The sequence below is a fragment of the Staurois parvus genome, unplaced genomic scaffold (assembly GCF_062004578.1).
Source record: "Staurois parvus isolate SC_StPar_1 unplaced genomic scaffold, SC_StPar_1.0 ptg000549l, whole genome shotgun sequence".
NCBI classification, from domain to species: Eukaryota; Metazoa; Chordata; class Amphibia; order Anura; family Ranidae; genus Staurois; species Staurois parvus.
Window position 1 is genome coordinate 9,810,818 of NW_028318345.1, and position 23,751 is coordinate 9,834,568.

A 23,751-nucleotide genomic window follows, 5' to 3' on the forward strand; every position below is an offset into this window, starting at 1 on the left:
CAACTTCCTGTAGTGCTTCTCTCTTGGTGTTTGAGAGGGGAAGAGGTGGCGGGAGAGACACTGGAGGAGCTGAGGGAGAACAACATCCGCCAATACCCCGCTGTACACCAGACATAGGGGCCTTCCTGGGGACGCCGAGAAGGTAATGAGGGGCTCAGGTGAGGGATTCCACTACCAGGTAATGGCATGTGTGCTTAATGGGGGTGGGAGGTAGAATTGGAGGCATAAGTGTGCTGGATGGAGAATAAGGACAGTTAAGGGGGAGCTCAGGACAGTAATGTTGGGACTGATGACAGTAATGGGGGTGCTCGGGACAGTAACAGAGGGACGGAGGTCAGTAATGAGTGGGGTGGGGAATTTGTGACAATTGGTGAGAGGGCAAATCAGCATAATAAAGAGTTTCCTCCACAACAGGTTTTATTGTCATTTTTTCCAGCCAGCCTATAACCCTGAGGTAACAGCATTATGTCAAGGTTATTATCTGGCCGCTCTACTGTAAGCGCTGTTAACCCACACTAGGCTACAAAAACAAAACTGGCTCCTAACTATTTGTCAAGTCCTGCTGTAATAAATAAATAATAAACTTATGTCTTGTGCAAATAAGTGTACCTGTAAAGTCAAGCTTGCCACCACCTTGTACCTACTTCTCAAATGTCCTTATCTGTCCCCTTTGATGTAACAGATGGCCTAACTGATTCAATATTGGGGCCGATATAAACCTATAACCATAATGTACTAGACATAATCACATGAACCGGAAAATAAAAAGTATTAGAAATTCTAGTATTAAATGTGAATAGGAATTTACAATCCAGCTCTTTCAAATTATGAGATTACTACTTGCTTCCCCAAGGCTGTAAATTGCTTCTCCCCATCACACAATTTTGCAAGAGACACATACAGACAGACATTGTCAACTATATAGATGACGGTTATGTCAACATACACATTAACACACGCATTAATTTAAGGAAGGTGATACAACCCACGGCAAGCCAAATTTTTTGTAAGGGGTCACTTCTACACTAACCACTAGCTTTAGAGGACACCACGATTTAAAGTGGTTGTAAACCTCTGACATGAAGTATGTACTTGTCTCAATCCAAGGCACCAAAGTGTCATTTCTGCCTGCAGCCTCACTCCTCTGCTATCTAAGTATAAATAAAAAAAAAATCTACATGAGTCACTTCTGGCAAGTTTTCCTGACACCAAAAAGGTAGAAAGGTGACATGGCAGAGAGCTATAGCACACAGATTACGACTGATAGCCTCAGCTCTGCTCCTGTGAGCTGTGGGGAGTGGTGTCCCCTCCCTCCAATCAGTTCTCAGAAGTCCCCTCACTGAGCTCTGCAGAGTTTGACTTCAGTTCTCCTTCCCCTTTCCCTTTTTTCTTAACATTCAGACAAGCTAAAGAAATTCTGCACTTTGACTGGCTGTAGAATAGAGAAGACTTCAGATAAACAGGAGCAACTAACGTAGGAATATGTTCCATCTCTTTCACCACAGCAAGCTGGTCACTTCACTGTATACATGTAACAGTTTACAAGCGCATTAAAGTATAACTAAAGGCAAAACTTTTTTTTTTAGTTTTGGAAAGAGTGGAAGTGGATTAGAACACTGGTCAGTTTTTATTGCTGTCTGTGTCTCCAATAAGGAGATTCAACCTCTCTATTTGTCCTGTTTACCATTATCATTGAAAGTGAAAGTAAAAAGATAATCCCAAATGTTGGGTTGTCCCCTGAAAAGTAATCAAGGAGAAATTGTTCCAATGGGGACACTAGTTCTGGTGACCTGGGAAAAGTCCCTAAGAAATTCCCTTTATTTTCAGGGATTTCCTCTCACTTTCTGTTTGGCTATGGGACAGCAAGTGAAGGGAACTCTCCGCAATGGGACATTAATGGAGAACAAAAGATCTGGCAGGGGTTATTACCCTCCATTGCTCTATCCAAAATTAAAAAAAAAATGCATATAGTTCTATTTTAACTATGAGTTCCTTCTCTGTTTTTCATTTTATCTTAAAATTATTACTGTGAATTTTGTTGTATAGAGCAGGGGGAAGGTAAAAATATATGCCCTGGGTGTCAAAAACCCTTAAAATATGTCATATCTGGATGTAATGTCACTCTTATTTAGAGGAGAACTGTGGTATACAGTTGTGACCAAAATTATTCAACCCCCACTGAAATTGAGTGTTTTGGCCAGTTTGACATTGCTTTTGATCATTCAGTCATCTTGCTTACATTTACATTAAAGAGGCACTTGTAGGTCAGACAAATATAACATAACAGTTATAATGAAATAACCACAAATGTCTTTTCTGTGCTCACAGCATTATCAGTTTTATTCAACCCCCAAGTGACATTCAATCTTAGTACTTAGTACAGCATCCTTTTACAGTTATAACAGCTTTTAAACGTGAAGCATAGCTTGACACAAGTGTCTTGCAGCGATCTACGGGTATCTTCGCCCATTCTTCATGGGCAAAGGCCTCCAGTTCAGTCACATTCTTAGGCTTGCGCACTGCAACTGCTTTCTTTAAGTCCCACCAGAGGTTCTCAATCGGATTTAAGTCTGGTGACTGCGATGGCCACTCCAAAATGTTCCAGCCTTTCCTCTGCAACCATGCTCTAGTGGACTTGGAGGTATGCTTGGGATCATTGTCCTGTTGAAAGGTCCAACGTCTCCCAAGCCTCAGGTGTGTGACGGACTGCATCACGTTTCCATCCAATATCTCCTGGTACTGAAGAGAATTCATGGTACCTTGCACACGCTGAAGCTTCCCTGTACCTGCAGAAGCAAAACAGCCCCAAAGCATGATTGACCCTCCACCATGCTTCACAGTAGGCAAGGTGTTCTTTTCATCATAGGCCTTGTTCTTCCTCCTCCAAACATAGCGTTGATCCATGGGCCCAAACAGTTCTAATTTTGTTTCATCAGTCCACAGAACACTATCCCACAACTTTTGTGGTTTGTCCACATGGCTTTTGGCATACTGCAGTCGACTCTTCTTATTCTTTGGAGACAGCAAGGGGGTACGCCTGGGAGTTCTGGCACGGAGGCCTTCATTACGCAGTGTGCGTCTTATTGTCTGGGCTGAAACTTCTGTACCCACATCTGACAAATCTTTTCTCAGTTCCTCAGCAGTCACACGGGGACTTCTCTCCACTCTACGCTTCAGGTAGCGCACAGCAGTCGAAGTCAGCATCTTCTTTCTGCCACGACCAGGTAGCGTTTCAACAGTGCCCTTTGCCTTGAATTTGCGAATGATGCTTCCTAAGGTGTCTCTTGGTATGTTTAACATCTTTGCAATCTTCTTATAGCCATTGCCCTTCCTGTGAAGAGAAATCACCTCTTCTCTTGTCTTCCTGGACCATTCTCTTGCCTTCACCATGTTTGTAACCACACCAGTAAATGTCTAGAAGGAGCTGAGTATCACAGTCATTTTAAAGCTGCCTAATTGGTGCTTATTATGCTTGATTGCTGCTCGGTGACATCCACAGGTGTTTTCAATACCTGATGGAAAGCACCTGTATGAACCTCTGTTCTTCAGAGTGGTAGTCTTTAAGGGGTTGAATAATTGTGGCAATGAAGAAACCACATAAGAACCATTTACTACTGTATTACATAAACAATTGATGTCATTTTAGTTGCATTTGGGTAGTTACAACGTCCTTGTAGGATTTGATTCTGAATACAATTCCAAATGTACACTATAGTCCCTAAACCCCTTTACAGCATTGGGGGTTGAATAATTTTGGTCACAACTGTATATGCATTGTTTATAATTTTTTTTTTCTTTTATTGCTAGGAGTAGTTTTTGCAATGCAACAGTAGTGTATACACCTTTAAGTACAGAAATCTGTGAGCCATCCAGATATATATGTATGTGTACAATAATCAGTACATACAGTAACTAGGCAGAGCTCAGAGCCAGGCAGAAGAGAGATGACAGGTGGTACCTGTCACAAGATTATCCTCTAGTGCCGCCTGTTACCTCTCTGCTAAGCAAATAAAAACGCAGGACTGAAATCAGAATTATGCTCTCATGCAAAAGCAAGAGATATTTTGCAGATATTATTCACCTAGTAGAAAACATTTTAAAAGACACTGGATATATCACATTGCACATTCAGGCAGTTAAAAAGATGTTATTAAAAAAAATAAAAAAATAAGCAGAACCCATCAGCATGAGAAAAAAAAAAACATTTTATGAAATGCAATTGAGCCACTTTTCTCAAACAGCACTGCTCTTTGGCCCTTTTCTGAAAACCGAGAATAAAATAGTGGTTGTTCCAATTTATGTCACACTATATTTGCACAGTGGTTTATCAAGTGCAAATGTTCTGTAAAAAATACATTGATGTTAACTTCAGGGTAGCCAAGCACAATATATTACCCATTTTTTTTGTAAATTGTAAGAGGAGGTTGCGCCAAGTAAATAGATACCCAATATGAGAAAGTAATACGACAAACATAGCTACAGTTGTGTCCAAAATTATTCAACCCCCAATGCTGTAAAGGGGTTTAGGGACTATAGTGTACATTTGGAATTGTATTCAGAATCAAATCCTACAAGGACGTTGTAACTACCCAAATGCAACTAAAATGACATCAATTGTTTATGTAATACAGTAGTAAATGGTTCTTATGTGGTTTCTTCATTGCCACAATTATTCAACCCCTTAAAGACTACCACTCTGAAGAACAGAGGTTCATACAGGTGCTTTCCATCAGGTATTGAAAACACCTGTGGATGTCACCGAGCAGCAATCAAGCATAATAAGCACCAATTAGGCAGCTTTAAAATGACTGTGATACTCAGCTCCTTCTAGACATTTACTGGTGTGGTTACAAACATGGTGAAGGCAAGAGAATGGTCCAGGAAGACAAGAGAAGAGGTGATTTCTCTTCACAGGAAGGGCAATGGCTATAAGAAGATTGCAAAGATGTTAAACATACCAAGAGACACCTTAGGAAGCATCATTCGCAAATTCAAGGCAAAGGGCACTGTTGAAACGCTACCTGGTCGTGGCAGAAAGAAGATGCTGACTTCGACTGCTGTGCGCTACCTGAAGCGTAGAGTGGAGAGAAGTCCCCGTGTGACTGCTGAGGAACTGAGAAAAGATTTGTCAGATGTGGGTACAGAAGTTTCAGCCCAGACAATAAGACGCACACTGCGTAATGAAGGCCTCCGTGCCAGAACTCCCAGGCGTACCCCCTTGCTGTCTCCAAAGAATAAGAAGAGTCGACTGCAGTATGCCAAAAGCCATGTGGACAAACCACAAAAGTTGTGGGATAGTGTTCTGTGGACTGATGAAACAAAATTAGAACTGTTTGGGCCCATGGATCAACGCTATGTTTGGAGGAGGAAGAACAAGGCCTATGATGAAAAGAACACCTTGCCTACTGTGAAGCATGGTGGAGGGTCAATCATGCTTTGGGGCTGTTTTGCTTCTGCAGGTACAGGGAAGCTTCAGCGGTTGCAAGGTACCATGAATTCTCTTCAGTACCAGGAGATATTGGATGGAAACGTGATGCAGTCCGTCACACACCTGAGGCTTGGGAGACGTTGGACCTTTCAACAGGACAATGATCCCAAGCATACCTCCAAGTCCACTAGAGCATGGTTGCAGAGGAAAGGCTGGAACATTTTGGAGTGGCCATCGCAGTCACCAGACTTAAATCCGATTGAGAACCTCTGGTGGGACTTAAAGAAAGCAGTTGCAGTGCGCAAGCCTAAGAATGTGACTGAACTGGAGGCCTTTGCCCATGAAGAATGGGCGAAGATACCCGTAGATCGCTGCAAGACACTTGTGTCAAGCTATGCTTCACGTTTAAAAGCTGTTATAACTGTAAAAGGATGCTGTACTAAGTACTAAGATTGAATGTCACTTGGGGGTTGAATAAAACTGATAATGCTGTGAGCACAGAAAAGACATTTGTGGTTATTTCATTATAACTGTTATGTTATATTTGTCTGACCTACAAGTGCCTCTTTAATGTAAATGTAAGCAAGATGACTGAATGATCAAAAGCAATGTCAAACTGGCCAAAACACTCAATTTCAGTGGGGGTTGAATAATTTTGGCCACAACTGTACCGTATATTTTCCATAGGCGACACTTTAAAAGTCCCTACAGGTCATTACTTTAAAGTTAACCATTACTAATCACCCTAGAATTTCTCTAACTTTTGATGTGTGCGTCAATATGTAACAAGTGCAGTGCAAGCATTATTTTCACACTCATGGGTGTTTTCACGTTTGTATATGTGCTTGGGTGTAACTTTGACACTTTACTTCCCCAATTAAAATTTTATTCATAACGCATAGGGGGTATGAAGATGAGGAGGTGGAAGGAAGAGTCTGAGTTCTTTGTAATCCATGAGAAATGAAGAAGGCAGGGCTGACACCACATGTCAGAGGAAGCTAGGAGCTCACTAAATTTCTGGCACATCAGTTATTTTTCTGTACTGTACTTTTCTGTAGCATGTTTAATGGGATAAAACATGGTGAAATGTGCATGTACTCCAGAGATGTACTATTTGTTTTTGCCTTGACATAAGTAAAAGTGGGAAAGAAGTTGTAAGCAGGGTAGATTTGATTTAAATCACTAGTGAATTATTAATGTATCTTAAACAGAAAACGATCAGATTTTTACTTTTACTCCAAAAGTATATTAAAATAAATTTGATAAAAATAAAAAAAATCCCATTTAAATAAAAAAAAAATCTGATTTAAATTTTAAAAAAAAAAATCTGATTTTTTTTTTTTTTTTTTTAAATCATTGATTTTTATCTACCCTGGTTGTAAGCAAAAGTTAGAACACAGTAGCAGTTTTTAGGGAAGGAAGATATGGAATAAAATGTATTTTAAATCTGTTTAGGGTAATATAAAAGGGAACCCTATCCCTAAACTACTAAAGTTTTACTGTCTTCGGTGTTGGTGAATTTTGTTTTTAGGCTGGCCAAATCCCAGACACTTCAACTTCCTAAGCATGGTTGAAAGCTTTCACAGACCTTTGTGCCCTAATGAAAGGACATCCTATTTTCTGCTTAGAACTGCTATATAAAACAAAGGCCAGCCAAAAAGCTATGGAAAGGTATACTTCTGATTTCAATATATTTTGTTTCATATGTAGCTTGTTGTAAAAGTCACAACATATATACAGTATATATACCTGTTCTGAAAAACAGTAAAATGAACAGAGAGCCTTCTAGGTAGTATAGTCCGGTCAGGGATACTTTCTATGTAGAGGCTGTGCAGCTCCCAGTGGCCAGAAAGCAAACAGTTCCATTGAATTGCTGTGTGCAGAGGCAACATTTATTGTATTACTGCATTATCAATACAGTTATTCTTTAAAACCAGATTTCAGGAAATCTAAAAACTCTTCTATGCAGTGGAACTATGCCCACACCATAAAGGGTTGTTTGCTTATATCTAGGGGACTTGAGGGCACCTTTACTTATCCTCCAGTCCCCTAAAAAACTGGGGTGGACTGTTCCTCAGTGTCCCTACATCCAGTGCAGGGCTATAATCTCTGCATCAGTTCTGATGATGTTAGAGGACCTAAGACTGCCAGAGCATGGGGAGAAAAGGCTGTGGGAACCAGTCTAGTAGCACATAGGAGTCTGCAGGAGTAATCAGATAAGTAAAAGTTCTTTACCAAGTACTCTAAACAGAATCAAGTAGAAACCTTCTGTACAAGTCTAACTTTAGTTTATTTTATACAATAAGGTTGGCTGGGGAAACTGCAGCAGAGCTTAAAGCAAAACTAAAAGGATGTTATACTCACCTTTCCTCCAACTGTTCCCATCCCTCGCAGGCATCATAACCTGTGTGTTGGTCTTCTGATATTTTCATTGGCCAATGTGGGATGATATCACTCCTGCACATCATGCACAGGAGGCCATCATTTCAGCACACAGGGACAGTGGCAGCTCAGTTTACATCATCAAGGAAGACAGCGAGCAGGCAGGTAGCTGCATATGATTTCAGAAGAGAGATTGCATGTCTCTCTTCTGCAATAAAAAGCCTGCCTGCTTGCAGTTTGTTACAGAGGAACTTTAGCTTCACTTTAATATAAAAGTAGTCAAACAACACCTAGTGACTTACATGTAAGCTTACAATACAAATTTGGTATCAGCTCTATCACTTTGTATACAAATTAACTACCTGAACCCAAGAATTTAGCTACCAGGTTTCAAGAGCTTCTCCAGCAAGGTGACAATTTTGTAATATTTAAATGGAGGATGATCTTACCATGTTTTGCTCGGAGGAGTACTGTATCCTCAGTGTGTCCATTGCCCGAATCATTGACTGCATAGCAGTGAATATGTTTTGGTAAACCAGCTTTGTGAATCCTTTCCGGTCTTCATCTGTGTAACCAGAGCCATGAATAATTCTCATCTGCTTAATGAAGGTACTTTTTCCACTCTCACCAGTACCTGGAAATAATAACAAAAGTAAATAAATAAAGACTTGTTGCTTTACTTTCCCTGTGTGTACTTACAAGTAAAGTGGTTCTAAAGGCAGGTTTTTAACCTTAAAGCATTCTCTGTATTTAAGGTAAAAAAAAAACAAAAAACCTTTTGTGTTCTGCTCCCCTGCAACCCCCCCTAAATATTTACCCGAGTCCAATCTCGATCCAGTGCTGTGGCCAAGAGCAGCAGCACTGTTTTCTCTCCTCACTGGATATGGAGGCAGCAACGGGAGCCATTGGCTTCTGATGTGGTCAATCACAGCCTGTGATGAGAAAGCAGGGGGCGGGGTCAAGCTGTGTCCTGTGTGTCCAGAGCATGGCTCAAGATCGAGCCCCCATGATTGCCTCAATAGCAAGAAGCTTGCTATGGGGGCACGCAGAAGGTGTGGGGGGGGGGGGGGAGCCAGGAGTGCCCATGGAGGATCGGGCTGCTCTGTGCAAAACCAATTACAGAAACCACAATTGCAAAAATTACACAGAACAGGTAGGCATGACATCAAGGTGGATAAAAAAATAGGTGATTTAAAAATAAATATTTAAATCAGATTTTTTTTAATCAAATTTATTTTAATAAAATGCTTTTGGAGTAAACATTTATCTAAAGATAATTTTCTATTTAAGATACATTAATAATTTAGTTTATTTAGCACGAAATGGAGCTTTATGTAGCATGAGGCTATATTCTGCAATATTTATATTTTTTGTAAACGCATTCAATGAATCCAAGCTCTGCAAGCTGAGATAACATGCACTGCATTGGTGCATTCACACAATTTCACAGTAACCATGAGAAAAAACATTTGAGTAGTTCTTCAGCTATGTGTGATTAACCTATTAACCTAAAATCAGTTCTGATATCGCTGATTTACTAACCTGACAGCTTGTATTCTAAAAAGGAAACCTTCATTTGGTTTGCAAATATTAAGGATTCGAACTACCAGCAAGAATGAGTCAGAGTCCTTACATTTAAAGAGCACCTGTCATTTTAGATCCATCATGGCAGCGCCTGTTAGCAGGCATCCACTCACCTGCTGCCGCCACATCCCTCACCTTGTTGTGTCACTGCCGCATCACCAGCCGTCCCATTAAAGTGAATGGGACTGTCGGTGAGTCAACAGTTGGTCAGAGGAAAAGCCACTGCGGGACAGAGATGACAGTTGCCCTTTAAAAATTATGATTTAAAATCAAGCCTTTTCACTAGTGATTTAAATCAAATCCACCCTGCATGACATGCTTGGTAGTTTAAAAACCTTTAGAATCACTCTAAGTGAGAATTAACAGTATAACACATATTCCATAATCTTTTGTAAGAATTCCATGTTATATGCTTTAGACCAATTCAGGCCAAAAATTTTTACAAGTTTTAGGAAGGTGTGTGTCTACTTACACACACACACACGCACACACAATATTGCCAAAAGTATTGGTATACCCCTACAAATCATTGGATTCAGGTTTTCCAATCACCTCCATGGCCACAGGTGTATAGAATCAAGCACCTAGGCATGCAGACTGCTTCTACAAACATTTGTAAAAAAATGGGTCTCTCTCAGCAGCTCATTGAATTCAAGGGTGGGAACAACAGCCATTAAGTGGTAGACAATATAAAATGACTGAGCGGGGTCAGTGCATACTGAAGCGCACAGTGCGCAGAAGTCGCCAACTGTCTGCAGAGTCAAGAGCTAAATACCTCCAAACTTCGTGTGGCCTTCAGATTAGCAGAACAGCGTGTAGAGCGCTTCATGGAATGGGTTTCCATGGCCAAGCAGCTGAATCCAAGCCTTACATCACCAATTGCAATGCAAAGCGTCGGATGTAGTGGTGTAAAGCACTCCACCACTGGACTCTAGAGCAGTGGAGATGTGTTCTCTGGAGTGACCAATCACGCTTTTCTATCTGGCAATCCGGTGGACGTGTCTGCGTTTGGCAGTTGCCAGGAGAGCGGTACTTGCCTGACTGCATTGTGCCAAGTGTAAAGTTTGCCGGAAGGGGGATTATAGTGTGTGGTTTTTCAGGGGTTTGGGCTTGGCCCCTTAGTTCCAGTGAAGGGAACTCTTAAGGCATCAGCATACCAAGACATTGTGGACAATTTCATGCTTCCAATTTTGTGGGAACAGTTTGGGGATGACCCCTTCCTGTTCCAACATGACTGCGCAACGGTGCACAAAGCAAGGTCCATAAAGACATGGATGAGTGAGTTTGGGGTGGAGGGACTTGACAGTCCTGACTTCAACCTGACAGAACACCTTTAGGATGAATTAGGGCGGAGACTGCAAGCCAGGCCTTCTCGTCCGACATTAGTACCTGACGTCACAAATGCGCTTCTGGAAGAATGGTCAAACATTCCCATAGACACACCCCTAAACCTTGTGGACAGCCTTCCCAGAAGAGTTGAAGCTGTTATAGCTGCAAAGGGTGGGCCAATTCAATATTGAACCCTACGGACTAGGACGCCATTAAAGTTTATGTGCATGTAAAGACTTTTGTCGTGTGTGTGTGTGTGTGTGTGTGTGTGTGTGTCTATCACTGTTCTGTGCTCTGCTCCTCCAGTGCTCACTGAAGCACCAGGCTGGGGAGACAGGAGCAGCTGGCTTCGGGGTCTCAATGGCATGGTCAAAGGCTGAGCCAGCTGCTGGTCAGGCAACTGGGAGGATCCCGACATTGTTGGGATCCTTCCAGATCCCAGAGTAGCTCTGTGTCGGCTGACTCTGGATCGCATGATTGCAAAAGTAAGTGTGCTGCTGTGACCCACATGAAAAGTATGACTAAACAAGCTTTGGTGATACTTCTCTATGACAAAGATTTGAGTATTACTTATGGTAATCTGGTAGCATACACTGTAGGCTGATGGGAGCTTATAGCAAGCTTTCTGAAGCAACATAGCAGCAAAGGGTTGGCCAACTCAATATTGAACCCTACGGACTAAGACTGGGATGCCATTACAGTTCATGTGCGTGTAAAGGTAGGCGTCCCAATACTTTTGGCAATTTAGTGTGCGAGTAGATATATATATATATATATTTATTATACAGGATTTATATTGCGCCAACAGTTTGCACAGCGCTTTACAATATAAGGGAGACAGTACAATTACAATACATTTCAGTACAGAAGGAATAGGAGGGCCCTGCTCATGGAGCTTACAATCTAAAGGAGGGGGGAGGTGATACAAAAGGATAGCTGCGGGGGATGATCTGGCGGAGGTTATTCAAGTACAGTTCTTAGGTGGAGGTGGGGTAGGCTTCCCTGAAGAAGTGAGTTTTCAAAGATCGCTTAAAGGCAGACACGGTGGGGGCTGACCAGACATGCTGTGGTAGGGAGTTCCAGAGGATGGGGTAGGCTCTGGAGAAGTCCTGGAGGCGAGCGTGGGAGGAGGTGATGAGGGAGCTAGAGAGGAGGATATCATGGGAGGAGTGGAGTGTGTGATTTGGGTGGTATCTGTGGATGAGGTTGGTGATATAGCTAGGGGCAGTATTGTGGATGACTTTTTAAGCTGTGGTTAGTATTTTGAATTTTATATGTTGGGTTAGTGGAAGCCAGTGGAGGGATTGGCAGAGAGGGGCAGCAGTCACTGATCGGTTGGTAAGGTGTGAGTCTAGCAGCAGCATTCATAATAGACTGAAGGGGGGATAGCCTGTGTAACGGTAGACCAGTGAGGAGGGAGTTGCAGTAATCCAGGCAGGATATAACCAAGGCATGGATAAGTTGTTTTGTGGTGTCATTGGTCAGGAAGGGGCGGATTTTGGAAATGTTCTGGAGGTTGAGGTGGCAGGATTTAGCCAGTGATTGGATGTGGGGCCCAAAGGAGAGGTCAGAGTCTAGGATTACACCTAGCACCCTGTCATGAGGGGAAGGACCAATGGTAGTGCTGTTGCTTTTAATGGTAAAGTCATGAGTGGGGGATCGGGGAGGAGGAAATATTACAAGCTAAGTTTTTGAAAGATTTAATTTAAGGTAATGATGTGACATCCATGCTGATATGTCGCTTAGTAGATTTGTGATACGTGAGGAGATTGAGGGGGTGAGCTGGGGAGTGGAGATAGATCTGGGTGTCATCAGCATAGAGGTGGTATTGGAAGCCATGGGAGGTTATCAGTTGGCCCAGGGAGGAGGTATAGAGAGAGAAAAGGAGGGGCCCAAGAACAGAACCTTGGGGAACACCAAAAGAAAGGGGAAGAGGAGCGGAGGAGGAGGAGTTGTATGTGACACTGAAAGTGCACTGAGAAAGATAAGAGGAGAACAAGGATAGAGCAGAGTCACAGAGGCCGATGGAGTGGAGTTTACTGAGGAGGAGCGGGTGGTCGACTGTGTCAAAGGCAGCGGAAAGGTCAAGGAGTATGAGTATGGAGTAATGGCCGTTGGTTTTAGCAGTTATTAAGTCATTAGTGAGTTTTAGTAGGGCAGGTTCTGTGGAATGTTGTCTGCGGAAGCCAGACTGTCGGGGATCAAGAAGGTTGTTGTCGGTAAGGTAGCAGTTCATACGGTTGTGAACAAGGCGCTCGAGAAGCTTGGAGGCAAACGGGTGCAGGGAGATGGGTCTTAAGTTGTTCAAACAGGTGGGGTCCAGCGAGGGTTTTTTGAGAATGGAGGTAACCAGTGCATGTTTGAGTGGGGAGGGAAAGGTGTCCATGGAGAGTGAGAGGTTGAAGATGTGGGTTAGAGAGTTTAGGATAGAGCAGGAAGGAGGCTGCAACAGTAGTCAGGGGACAGGTGGTGAAGTGGGCCTCGGAAAGGAGTTCGGTAACTTCCTTGGTGGTAACAGGGTCGAAGGAGGAGAGTGTAGAGTTTGGTGTTGGGCCTGGTATGTTGGTTAGAGGAGGAAGCTTGACACTGGAAATCTCATCACGAATTGTGTCGATCTTCTTCTTGAACTGGCAATCTCCTGTGCAGTAAGTAAGTTGGTGGGTGGAGGCAGTGGGGGGTGGAGTAAGGAATTAAGGGTAGAGAAGAGTTGACGAGGATTGGATGAGAGGGTCTGGATGAGAGTGTTATAGTAGGTGTGCTTAGCAGCGTGGAGGCTGGAGTTGTATTTGAGAAGAGCGGATTTGTAGAGGGTAAAGTTTTTCAGGGATTTATTTTTACGCCATGCTCGCTCAAGAGTGCGGCTGCGTCTGTGAGGGACCGCCGAGCGGCACCACTAGCACTCCACTGGTCAGGCGTGCCCAGAGCGCGGAGTCTAAGCCCCAGGGTACTTGTTCACCAGGGCCCCTGATGGTGGGGATGGACTTGTAGTACCCCGAGACCAGGTCGCCTCTACTGAGCACACCTGTCAGTGGTAGTGGGGTTCGCCAGGGGCTCCAACCAGGGAGAGCCAGATGTGAGGAGGTCGGGTGACCCCGATGGGATGGATGGATGGCTGAGCAAGTGCGTAGTCAGACAGGCCGAGTCGGTATTGTAGAGGACGGTAAGGTACAAGGGAGCAGGCAGAGAATCGTCGGGTCACACGCCAGGTCAGCAGCAGGAGGTCAGATCTAATAAGGGGCATCCAGGGAGAGAGGTCAGGCAAGCAAGGGTCTGGGCAGGAGAAATCAGCAAGGTCAAAGGCAATCCGGGTCAATAACTTACTAGGCACAGGTACAGGAACACAGGAAGCAGGTAAGACCAGAAGGCAACGAAATGACAGCTCAGGGACCTTTAAATATCCCGCCCTGCGCTGCCATTGGTGCCCAGCGGGCGGCCGCGGCTTCTACTGCGCATGCGCGAACTCGAACGCCGCGGCCGGCCCGGACCTAGTGCCCGCGTACTGGGTGGAGCAGTGCGCCTGCGCCGAGCCCATCGCGGCAGGGATCGAGGAGATCCCTGACATTGCCCCCCCCCTACGGGCAACCTCCGGATGCCCACCCGATCTCTCCACCATGGGTGATCACGAAGAAACCCCCGGACAAGCCTAGGTGCATGGACATTATGGGCTGGCTCCCACGAATTGTCCTCAGGGCCGTAGCCCTTCCACTTGATGAGAAATTGGGTCTGGCCCCCCCTTCGTCGGCACTTCAGGATTGCCTCCACCTCGAATTCGTCTTCCTCTTCAACCGTTACGGCCTCCGGGGGCCTGGATACCCGTTCCGGGAAGGCATCAGGGACTACTGGTTTCAACAGGGACACGTGGAAGACAGGGTGGATCTTGAGTGTCTCAGGGAGAACAAGTTCATAGGCCACCTCATTGACCATCCGTTTGATGCAAAAAGGGCCTATAAACTTAGGTCCCAACTTCTTTGACGGGCAGAGCAACCTCAAGTTTGACGTAGCCAGCCAAACCTTCTCTCTGGGTTGCAATACCAGATCCCCTCTTCGCTTCCTATTAAAAGCCCTCTTGTAGTCCTCTTGGGCTTGACGGATGGCTTCCTGTAGTTTCTTATTGTTGGAGGTGAAGAAGGTCAGTGCATCCTGTGTCGCTGGAATCGGGCATTCCGGGACCAAGTCCGGGAGGAAGACAGGATGAAACCCATAGTTGGCGAAGAACGGGGACTGCCCAGTTGCTGAATGGCAAGCGTTGTTGTACGCGAATTCTGCCAAAGGGAGGAGTGGCACCCAGTCGTCCTGAGAGAATGATGTGTAGCATCGAAGGTATTGCTCCAGGGTCTGATTGGTCCTTTCGGTCTGGCCATTGGTCTGAGGGTGAAATGCCGAGGAAAGGGACAGCTTGATATCCAGGGCTTTGCACAATGCCCTCCAAAACCGCGAGGTAAACTGCACCCCACGGTCCGAGACGATGTCTTCGGGAACCCCATGCAGTCTAACGATCTCTCGAATGAAGACTTGCGCCGTCTTGGCTGCTGATGGGGTTTTCCGTAAGGGGATGAAATGGGCCATCTTGGACAAGCGGTCCACGACCATGAGAATTGCTGTGTGGTTCAGTGAAGGTGGAAGCTCGACTATGAAGTCCATGGAGATTTTCTGCCAGGGTCGTTCAGGGATGGGCAATGGACGTAGCAGGCCCCACGCCTTATTCCTTGAAGGCTTGTTCCGCTGGCAGATGGCACAGGAGCCCACGTAGTTCTTACAATCCTTGGCCATGTCCGGCCACCAGAAGGAACGTCGGAGAAGTTCCAGGGTCTTGACCGGCCCAAAATGTCCTGCCAGTGGATGGTCATGGCAATGTCCCAAGACTAAGGTTCGGGCATCCTCCGGCACCACAATCCGGTCCTCCCTCCATAGGAGTCCCTCCTTGTCCTGGAGGGGGGCCCCATCGGAGGTGGACATTGTTGTGGACGCTCTCAGGATCTCGGAGTGAAGGTTTGTCTGAAGGGCCAAGAAATTTCCTGCAGGAAGAATAGTGTCGGGCACTGGAATCTCCTTGGTGTCCTCGTACATGCGTGACAATGCGTCAGGCTTCGTGTTTTTCGAGCCGGGCCTGTATGTGATGTGGAACTGGAACCTCGAGAAAAACAATGCCCATCTTGCTTGTCGTGGGCGTAGACGTTTGGCCGTCCTCAGATATTCCAGGTTCTTGTGGTCCGTGAATATCAGGATGGGGTGGGAGGCACCTTCCAGCAGGTACCTCCATTCTTCTAAAGCGGTTTTGATAGCCAGTAGCTCGCGATCCCCAATGTCGTAGTTCCTCTCCGCAGGGGTAAGTTTCAGTGAAAAGAATGCTACTGGGTGAAGTAATTCCTTGGCGCCCTTCCGCTGGGAAAGGATGGAGCCAACCGCGTTTTCAGATGCATCTACTTCTAAGATGTAGGGCAGGGAGGCGTCGGGATGACCCAGAATGGGTGCCGAGGTAAATAACCTTTTTAGTGCTTCAAAGGCTTCCTGTGCCTCGGGCGTCCATCTGAATCGCGTCCCAAGCTTGGTTAACTGAGTGATGGGGGAGACCAGACCCGAGAAGTTCTTGATGAACTTCCGGTAAAAATTTGCGAACCCAATAAAACGTTGGACACTTTTCCTGTCCGTGGGTTCAGGCCAATCTAGGATCGCTGAGACCTTCTGAGGGTCCATTGCGACCCCCGTGGTGGAGATGATCAGACCCAGAAATGTAACGCTAGCCTGTTCAAAGCAGCATTTCTCTGCTTTAGCGTACAACCCGTGCTGCCGCAACCGCCCCAACACCTTTGATACATGTACCCTGTGCTCCCCCAGGGAGGATGAAAAAATCAAAATGTCGTCTAAGTAGACGATGACAAAGATGTCCAGGAAGTCCCTAAAGATGTCGTTCACAAAGTGTTGGAAGGTGGCTGGCGCATTGCACAACCCGAAAGGCATGACCAGGTACTCAAAATGGCCGAAACGGGTGCGGAAGGCCGTCTTCCACTCATCCCCCTCCCTTATGCGAACCAAATTGTAGGCTCCCCTTAAGTCCAACTTGGTAAACACTACTGCAGCTTTTAGGCTCTGGAATAATTCAGGTACCAGTGGTAATGGGTAACGATTTTTAATGGTGACCCTATTCAGCTCCCGATAGTCAATGCATGGCCTCAAAGTCTTGTCCTTCTTTTCTACAAAGAAGATCCCTGCACCTGCTGGAGAAGTGGAGGGACGGATGAATCCCTTTCGGAGGCTATCCTCAATATAGTCCTTCAGGGCCCCTAATTCTAGCTCAGAAAGGGGAAAAATTCGCCCGAACGGAATTTCCGAACCGGGCAACAGATCAATAGGACAGTCATATGGGCGGTGGGGGGTAGAGCATCTGCTCCCCGTTCACTGAACACATCAAGAAACTCATGGTAGGCTGCAGGAATCACTTGTTTTAGGCTGTCATCCCCTTCAGAGCACAGGAGGACCTGGGGGACCTCCGGGCCCGAAGTTCGACACAGTTCCCGACAATATGGGGAAGGGAACGAGACAACCCCAGTCTCCCAGTCAATTTGGGGGTTATGGGCCCGCAACCAAGGGAGCCCCAGAATTACTGGGAAAAGGGGTGATGCAATAGCATCCAGGCGGAGGAGTTCCCGGTGCTGACCGGCAATGGAAGTCACAATGGAAGGGGTCTCCTGGTTAACCACCCCTGACTTTATCCGGGAACCATCAGCCAAAAAGATGTGAAACCCCTTCTCCTTTGGGCGGAGGGGAATACCCTGCTGGTGAGCAAAATTGATATCCACAAAACAGCTGCATGCCCCCGAATCAACTATGGCCGTCACCTCCACGGTCCTTTCTGAAAGCTGAAAGGAGAGGGGAACAACTAAGTACTGGGACGGGTTCATATTGCCAACAGATAAAGAAGATGAGGTGAACTTACTCAGTTTCTGCGGGCAGGAACACACCATGTGACCAGCTTCGCCGCAGTACAGGCACAGATTCTGGGAGCGTCTGCGCTGGCGTTCCTCAGGCGATAGTTTAGGCCGAGCCAGGCCTAGCTGCATGGGTTCGGGAGCATCTTCAAACGGCAGGTTCTGGGTGCTTGGCCTAGCATGTTGACTGGATCCCTGAAATGACCCCCAGGGATTTCCGCGACCCTGACCAGACCTCTCCAATCTGCGCTCCCGTAGTCTACGGTCAATTTTGATGGTGAGTGCAATCAGGTCCTCTAATGTCTCGGGCACCTCCACCCGAGCGAGCTCGTCTTTCAGAGCCTCTGATAGGCCCATACGAAACTGGTGCAAAAGTGCGAACTCGTTCCAACGAGTGTCACCCATCCAGCGCCTAAAGTCAGAGGCGTATTCCTCAGCCGCCCGCCGACCTTGTCGGAGTGCGTATAATGTGGCCTCGGCCGAGGCAGCCCGTTGTGGGTCATCATATAAGATGGCCATAGCGTTAAAGAAGCTGTCGACCGTAACCAGGTGAGGGTCATTGTTTCCCCTTAGTCGGTGGGCCCAGTCTTGGGGTTCACCCTGCAACAGGGAGACAACAAACCCCACTTTCACTGATTCCGTCAAAAAGGTCCGTGGCTGCAGTTCAAAATAGAGCAGACAGGAGTCACGGAATGACCGAAAGCGTGTGCGATCCCCATGGAAGCGCTCGGGTAAGGGTACTCGGGGTTCCGCCATAGGGAGTGATGTGGGAGGCCCAGGAGCCGGCTCATGGACTGCTGCGACCGGTGGTGCAGGAGCCGGGGCCTGTGAAACAGGAACAGATATGGTGCAGGCCTGAAACCGATTCTCGATCTGCAGACATCTGTCCTGTAATGTGTTTACAGCTTGCGTCAGGGTAGCCAGGTGCCTGCAAACCTCGTCCAACGGGGAGAGTCCTCCTCGAGGCTCAGTCATGGCCTTCTGGTACTGTGAGGGACCGCCGAGCGGCACCACTAGCACTCCACTGGTCAGGCGTGCCCAGAGCGCGGAGTCTAAGCCCCAGGGTACTTGTTCACCAGGGCCCCTGATGGTGGGGATGGACTTGTAGTACCCCGAGACCAGGTCGCCTCTACTGAGCACACCTGTCAGTGGTAGTGGGGTTTGCCAGGGGCTCCAACCAGGGAGAGCCAGATGTGAGGAGGTCGGGTGACCCCGATGGGATGGATGGATGGATGGATGGCTGAGCAAGTGCGTAATCAGACAGGCCGAGTCGGTATTGTAGAGGACGGTAAGGTACAAGGGAGCAGGCAGAGAATCGTCGGGTCACACGCCAGGTCAGCAGCAGGAGGTCAGATCTAATAAGGGGCATCCAGGGAGAGAGGTCAGGCAAGCAAGGGTCTGGGCAGGAGAAATCAGCAAGGTCAAAGGCAATCCGGGTCAATAACTTACTAGGCACAGGTACAGGAACACAGGAAGCAGGTAAGACCAGAAGGCAACGAAATGACAGCTCAGGGACCTTTAAATATCCCGCCCTGCGCTGCCATTGGTGCCCAGCGGGCGGCCGCGGCTTCTACTGCGCATGCGCGAACTCGAACGCCGCGGCCGGCCCGGACCTAGTGCCCGCGTACTGGGTGGAGCAGTGCGCCTGCGCCGAGCCCATCGCGGCGGGGATCGAGGAGATCCCTGACAGCGTCTCTTGAGACTTCTGGTGTCATCTGTTTACCAGGGTTGTGACAGGAGAGGCCTGGTTCTGCATGTAGAAAGAGGAGCAAGAGTGTCCAGGGAGGATGATAGATAGTTGTAGGCAGATGTGGCCAGCTCTGGGCAGGACAGGGTTGCAATTTCATCATAGAGGCGCTTAGTAACGGAGTGGAGAAGGTCAGGGCTGAGGTGATGGAGGTTTCTGCAGGTATTGGTTTGCTGGTTGGAGGCATGGGAGGTAGGAAGCAGGGAGAGTGTGAAGCTAATAAAGTTGTGACCAGAGAGAGAAAAAAGTTGTTAGAGAGGTTACAGGGAGTACATAGGTGGGTGAATACAAGGTCAAGGGTATTGCCATTGGAGTGGGTGGTGGATTGTGACCATTGTGTTAAGTTAAAAGAGGAAGTTAGGTTGAGTAGTTGAGAGGTGGCAGGGGTGTGAACATTGACTGGGATGTTAAAGTCACCGAGGATGATGGCAGGCACCTCAGAGGAGAGAAAGTACGGTAGCCATGCTGAAAAGCCATCAAGAAAGCGTGAAACTGGGCCCGGGGGCCGGTAGATGACAGCGATCCTCAGACAAACAGGAGAAAAGAGACGAATACAGTGCACTTCAAAAGAGCGGAGGGACAGAGACAGAGGGGCAGGAAGAACCTTGAACGTGCTTTGTGAGGAAAGAAGAAGTCCGACTCCGCCCCATTTTTGGCCGCTGGGTCTGGGCGAGTGAGTCCAGAGGAGGCCGCCATGGAAGAGTGCAGCTGAGGAGACAGAGTTGGAATCCTGGAGCCAGGTTTCAGTAATAGCAAGAAGGTTGAGGGAGTGGGAGAGGAAGAGGTCATTGATAGTAGAGAGTTTGTTAGAGGCTGAGCGGGCATTCCAGAGGGCACAAAGGAGGGAGGGGTTGGTGCGTGGAAGCAGGGGAATTGAGATGAGAGAGTGAGGGTTGCGGTCAGAGAGGGGAGGCTGCTGCTTCTGTGGGTTGGAGTTTGATGGTGGAGGGCCAGGGTTTGGGGCAATGTCTCCAGAAGTTAATAGGAAGGTGAGGGAGGTGAAGAGGGAGTGAGATTTATTTGAGGGCAAATGCCACAGTGCTTTTGTAGCGGTGACATTTTGTGGACCAAGAGAGAGCAGGAGATAAGTGCAGTGATATTGAGAGGGCAGAAATGAGGGCGATATGTACAAGTTGTGTAGTGGGGAGGAGGGTAAACAAGAGAGAGTTTGAGAAGAGAGGGCATTATAGCAACAAAGAGTTAGCAAGAGCATGCTAGAGAGAAGAGAGATAAAGGAAAGAAGACCAGAAAGCGGTAAGAGGGAAGAGCACATGCAATCTACTTGAGGTGGAGCACTATTGTTTGTACTTGCCTTAAAGTGCCGTGTTGAAAGTGCAATGTACTTAGATCCCTAATGCGTACTTTGCACAAGGAATGCCAGCCTGTCCCCCGGACTGTACTAAATTTATACTTGGATGGAGGAGGTAGGCAATCCTCCAATTAAGAGCTAATAAATGACACATGGGGGATGCGTTTTGCCCTTAATAAATTGCAAGCAGGATGGACACAAGATAAGGCAAGGTGTTTGATCTCAGCTAATGCACTGTGAGGCTAAGGTCACTTCATACAGGCAAGTATACACAATAGTTACAAAGAAACCAGAAAAAAATCTAACAATGCAGATAATTTCAGGCATGCAAAGCTGCTTAGCGATTGAGAGAGGAGTGGAAGCAGTGGTTACCGGGGACAACAGGAGGCAGTTGTCAGTTGCAGTTAGAGCAGGAATAAAATTTTTTATTAATTCGCAACCTTAATGTGCAGTTTTGACAGGTCTTGCAAAGTAGCCTTTCAAGAAACATCGTACCCGTGAAAAATATTTAAAACATTCTACCAAAAGCATAAAAGCACATCTTGTATGGGAAGACAGTTCAATTATAGTATGCAATAGTACAATTGGACAACAAGGGAAAAAAAACACTACCTGCCTGATGTTTGCATGTTTTCCCTGTGCTTCTTGCAGGTGCTCTTTGTTTTTGCCGATAGGTTAATGGGCTCTTATCTAAATTAGCCCTAATATGTATATGCATGCTTGTGAAGTCTAGGGACCTTAGATGGTAAACTCCATCAGGGCAGGGACTGATGTGAATGCACAATATAAGTAAAGCTGCTTAACTTATCTGCGCTATATAAATATCTGTGATAAATTAAAATAATTGTTCTCTACATCAAATACATACCTGCATTTCAAACTCAATGCATTGGGCCAAAAAAGCCTTCAAAAGGGCATGTTATGACTATGTAGGGCCACACCAACATAACTCCAGAAAAAGAGTGAAGAATATTGATAAACAGCATGATAGTAATAACTGCAAAATATATTTTATCCCATAAAATAAATTCAGGTAATCAGCTGAAAAATTATGCAAGGGTGTGCAACCTTTATTACTTCATCCAATTTAAATTAATAAACCAGCTAAAGGGCTGCAAACTAGGAGTGAAAGGTCCACAAAAGGAACAAAAAAACACCAGTCTAATGTGCCTGCTGTGATAAGTTGAGCTTGGGTAACTAAGGCAGGCCATAGATCAGTAGTCTCAAAGCTGCAGCCTTTTGCTTGCCTTTATGCCGCACTTGGGGCATTTTGCTCCCCAAAACAAGACCGTATTCTCAGATTGACACCAACAATGGGGCACCATTCCTTCCAGAGACACCAATGATAGGGCACTATTCCTTCATCAATATCAACAATTGGCACTGTTCCTACCACAGACACCAATGTTGGGGCATAATTCCTTCCACTGACACCAACAATGGGGCACTATTCCTCCTACTGACACTAAAAATATAGGTACTATTCCCCCTGCTGTCACCAACAATGGGGCACCATTCCTCCCACTGACACCAAAGATGGGGCACTATTCCTTCCACCGATACCAACAATTCGTACTGTTGCTCACTTATATAAAAGATGAAGCATTGTTTACTCCCATTGATGCAAAAGCATTTTCTGCTCACAGTGGTCACAGTCTGGCCCCCCGAAAGTCTGAAAGAGAGTAAATTGGCCCTTTGATTAGAAAGTTTGGAGACCCCTGCCAAGTATTATGAAACGTTCTTTCCTTCCACCATGGGTGGAAGGAGAGAAGTTGATAGATTCCCCCCATCAACACAGTCAGTTTTGATGGGGGAAATGCCTCCCACAGCACTATTGTATTCTGCCAGCAGGGACCCTTCCCTGCCAGTGATTAATGTTGCCAGCAGCACTAATTGTTTAGGAAAAACCCAACAGGCTGGTCGTACACAAGCTGACTGATAAACTGACTTGTGTATAACCAGGGCGGGTATACATGAATAGAAATTTGGTCGGTCCCTGATGAACGGGGTACATTTCGATCCATGTATGGCCAGCTTTACACATAATAATATATGTCAATCACTCATACCATTGTGATAACCCCACCTAATATAGAGTACAGGGATGTTGGATTCCAATTGCCTGACGCCCGGGACATGTAGTTCTGGGCACCGGGCAGGTAGTTTTTTCCTCCTTTAGCGCTGCCATCAATTGCTTTCACACAGTGCCAGCCTCTCCACGCCACCTCGCCGTGAGGTTTGCCCTGCTCCACTTGCCCATCTGCGGGCTTGGCTCGCCGTCGGCTAGAGGGGAGGGAGTCCACTCTCCTCCACTCCGCTTCTTGTGCTGACCTGGAAATGACATTACGATGTCACCTCCGGGTCCCCAATGAGAGATTGCAATACAATCCCCGGGAAAGAATGCAATATGGTGCAATGTGCCCCACATTACATTCAGTGGAGCAGAGGGGAGAAATGCCGGGTCTTTTAGACCTTGGATGTCTCAAAGAGAACCTGTCACCAAAAATTTGTCCCCTATGTGATGAAAAAAAAAAGTGCAAAAAAAGTTGTTTTTTTTTTTATTGTAAAAAATGAAAAGTTAAACCCAAGCACATACCATCCCCCCAAAAAAAATTTTGAGGCCCCCACTCTCACATATACGCATGTACAAATGTAAAAGTGCATGCTGGGGCTCCTACGCATGAAACCGTCGATTGCGATACTCATGTCACATATCACCGCACACGCCAGAATGAGAGCGATAATTCTAGCAGCAAACCTCCTTCGTACACTATACTGGTGTGGCACATAATTGTGAAGTGGAAGGAAAATGATAAATGGTTTTAAAATTTTTTTACACATAAATATCTGAAAAGTGTGGCAATTGCATTTGTATTCGGCCCCCTTTACTCTGATACCCTTAACTAAAATCTAGTGGAACCAATTGCCTTCAGAAGTCACCTAATTAGTAGAGTCCACCTGTGTATAATTTAATCTCAGTATAAATACAGCTGTTCTGTGAAGACCTCAAAAGTTTGCTGGAGAACATTAGTGAACAAACAGCATC

General features: G+C 46.2%; 1 protein-coding gene across 1 annotated transcript in view; it reads right to left on the reverse strand.

Moving 5' to 3' along the window:
- Window positions 1–23,751, reverse strand: part of LOC149451098 (guanine nucleotide-binding protein subunit alpha-14) — a 175,515-nt gene that overhangs the window by 92,595 nt on the left and 59,169 nt on the right. The window contains exon 2 of the mRNA XM_089691100.1: window positions 8,260–8,444. Coding sequence (XP_089547226.1) covers window positions 8,260–8,444 — 185 coding nt within the window. The remainder of the gene's footprint in view (window positions 1–8,259; window positions 8,445–23,751) is intronic.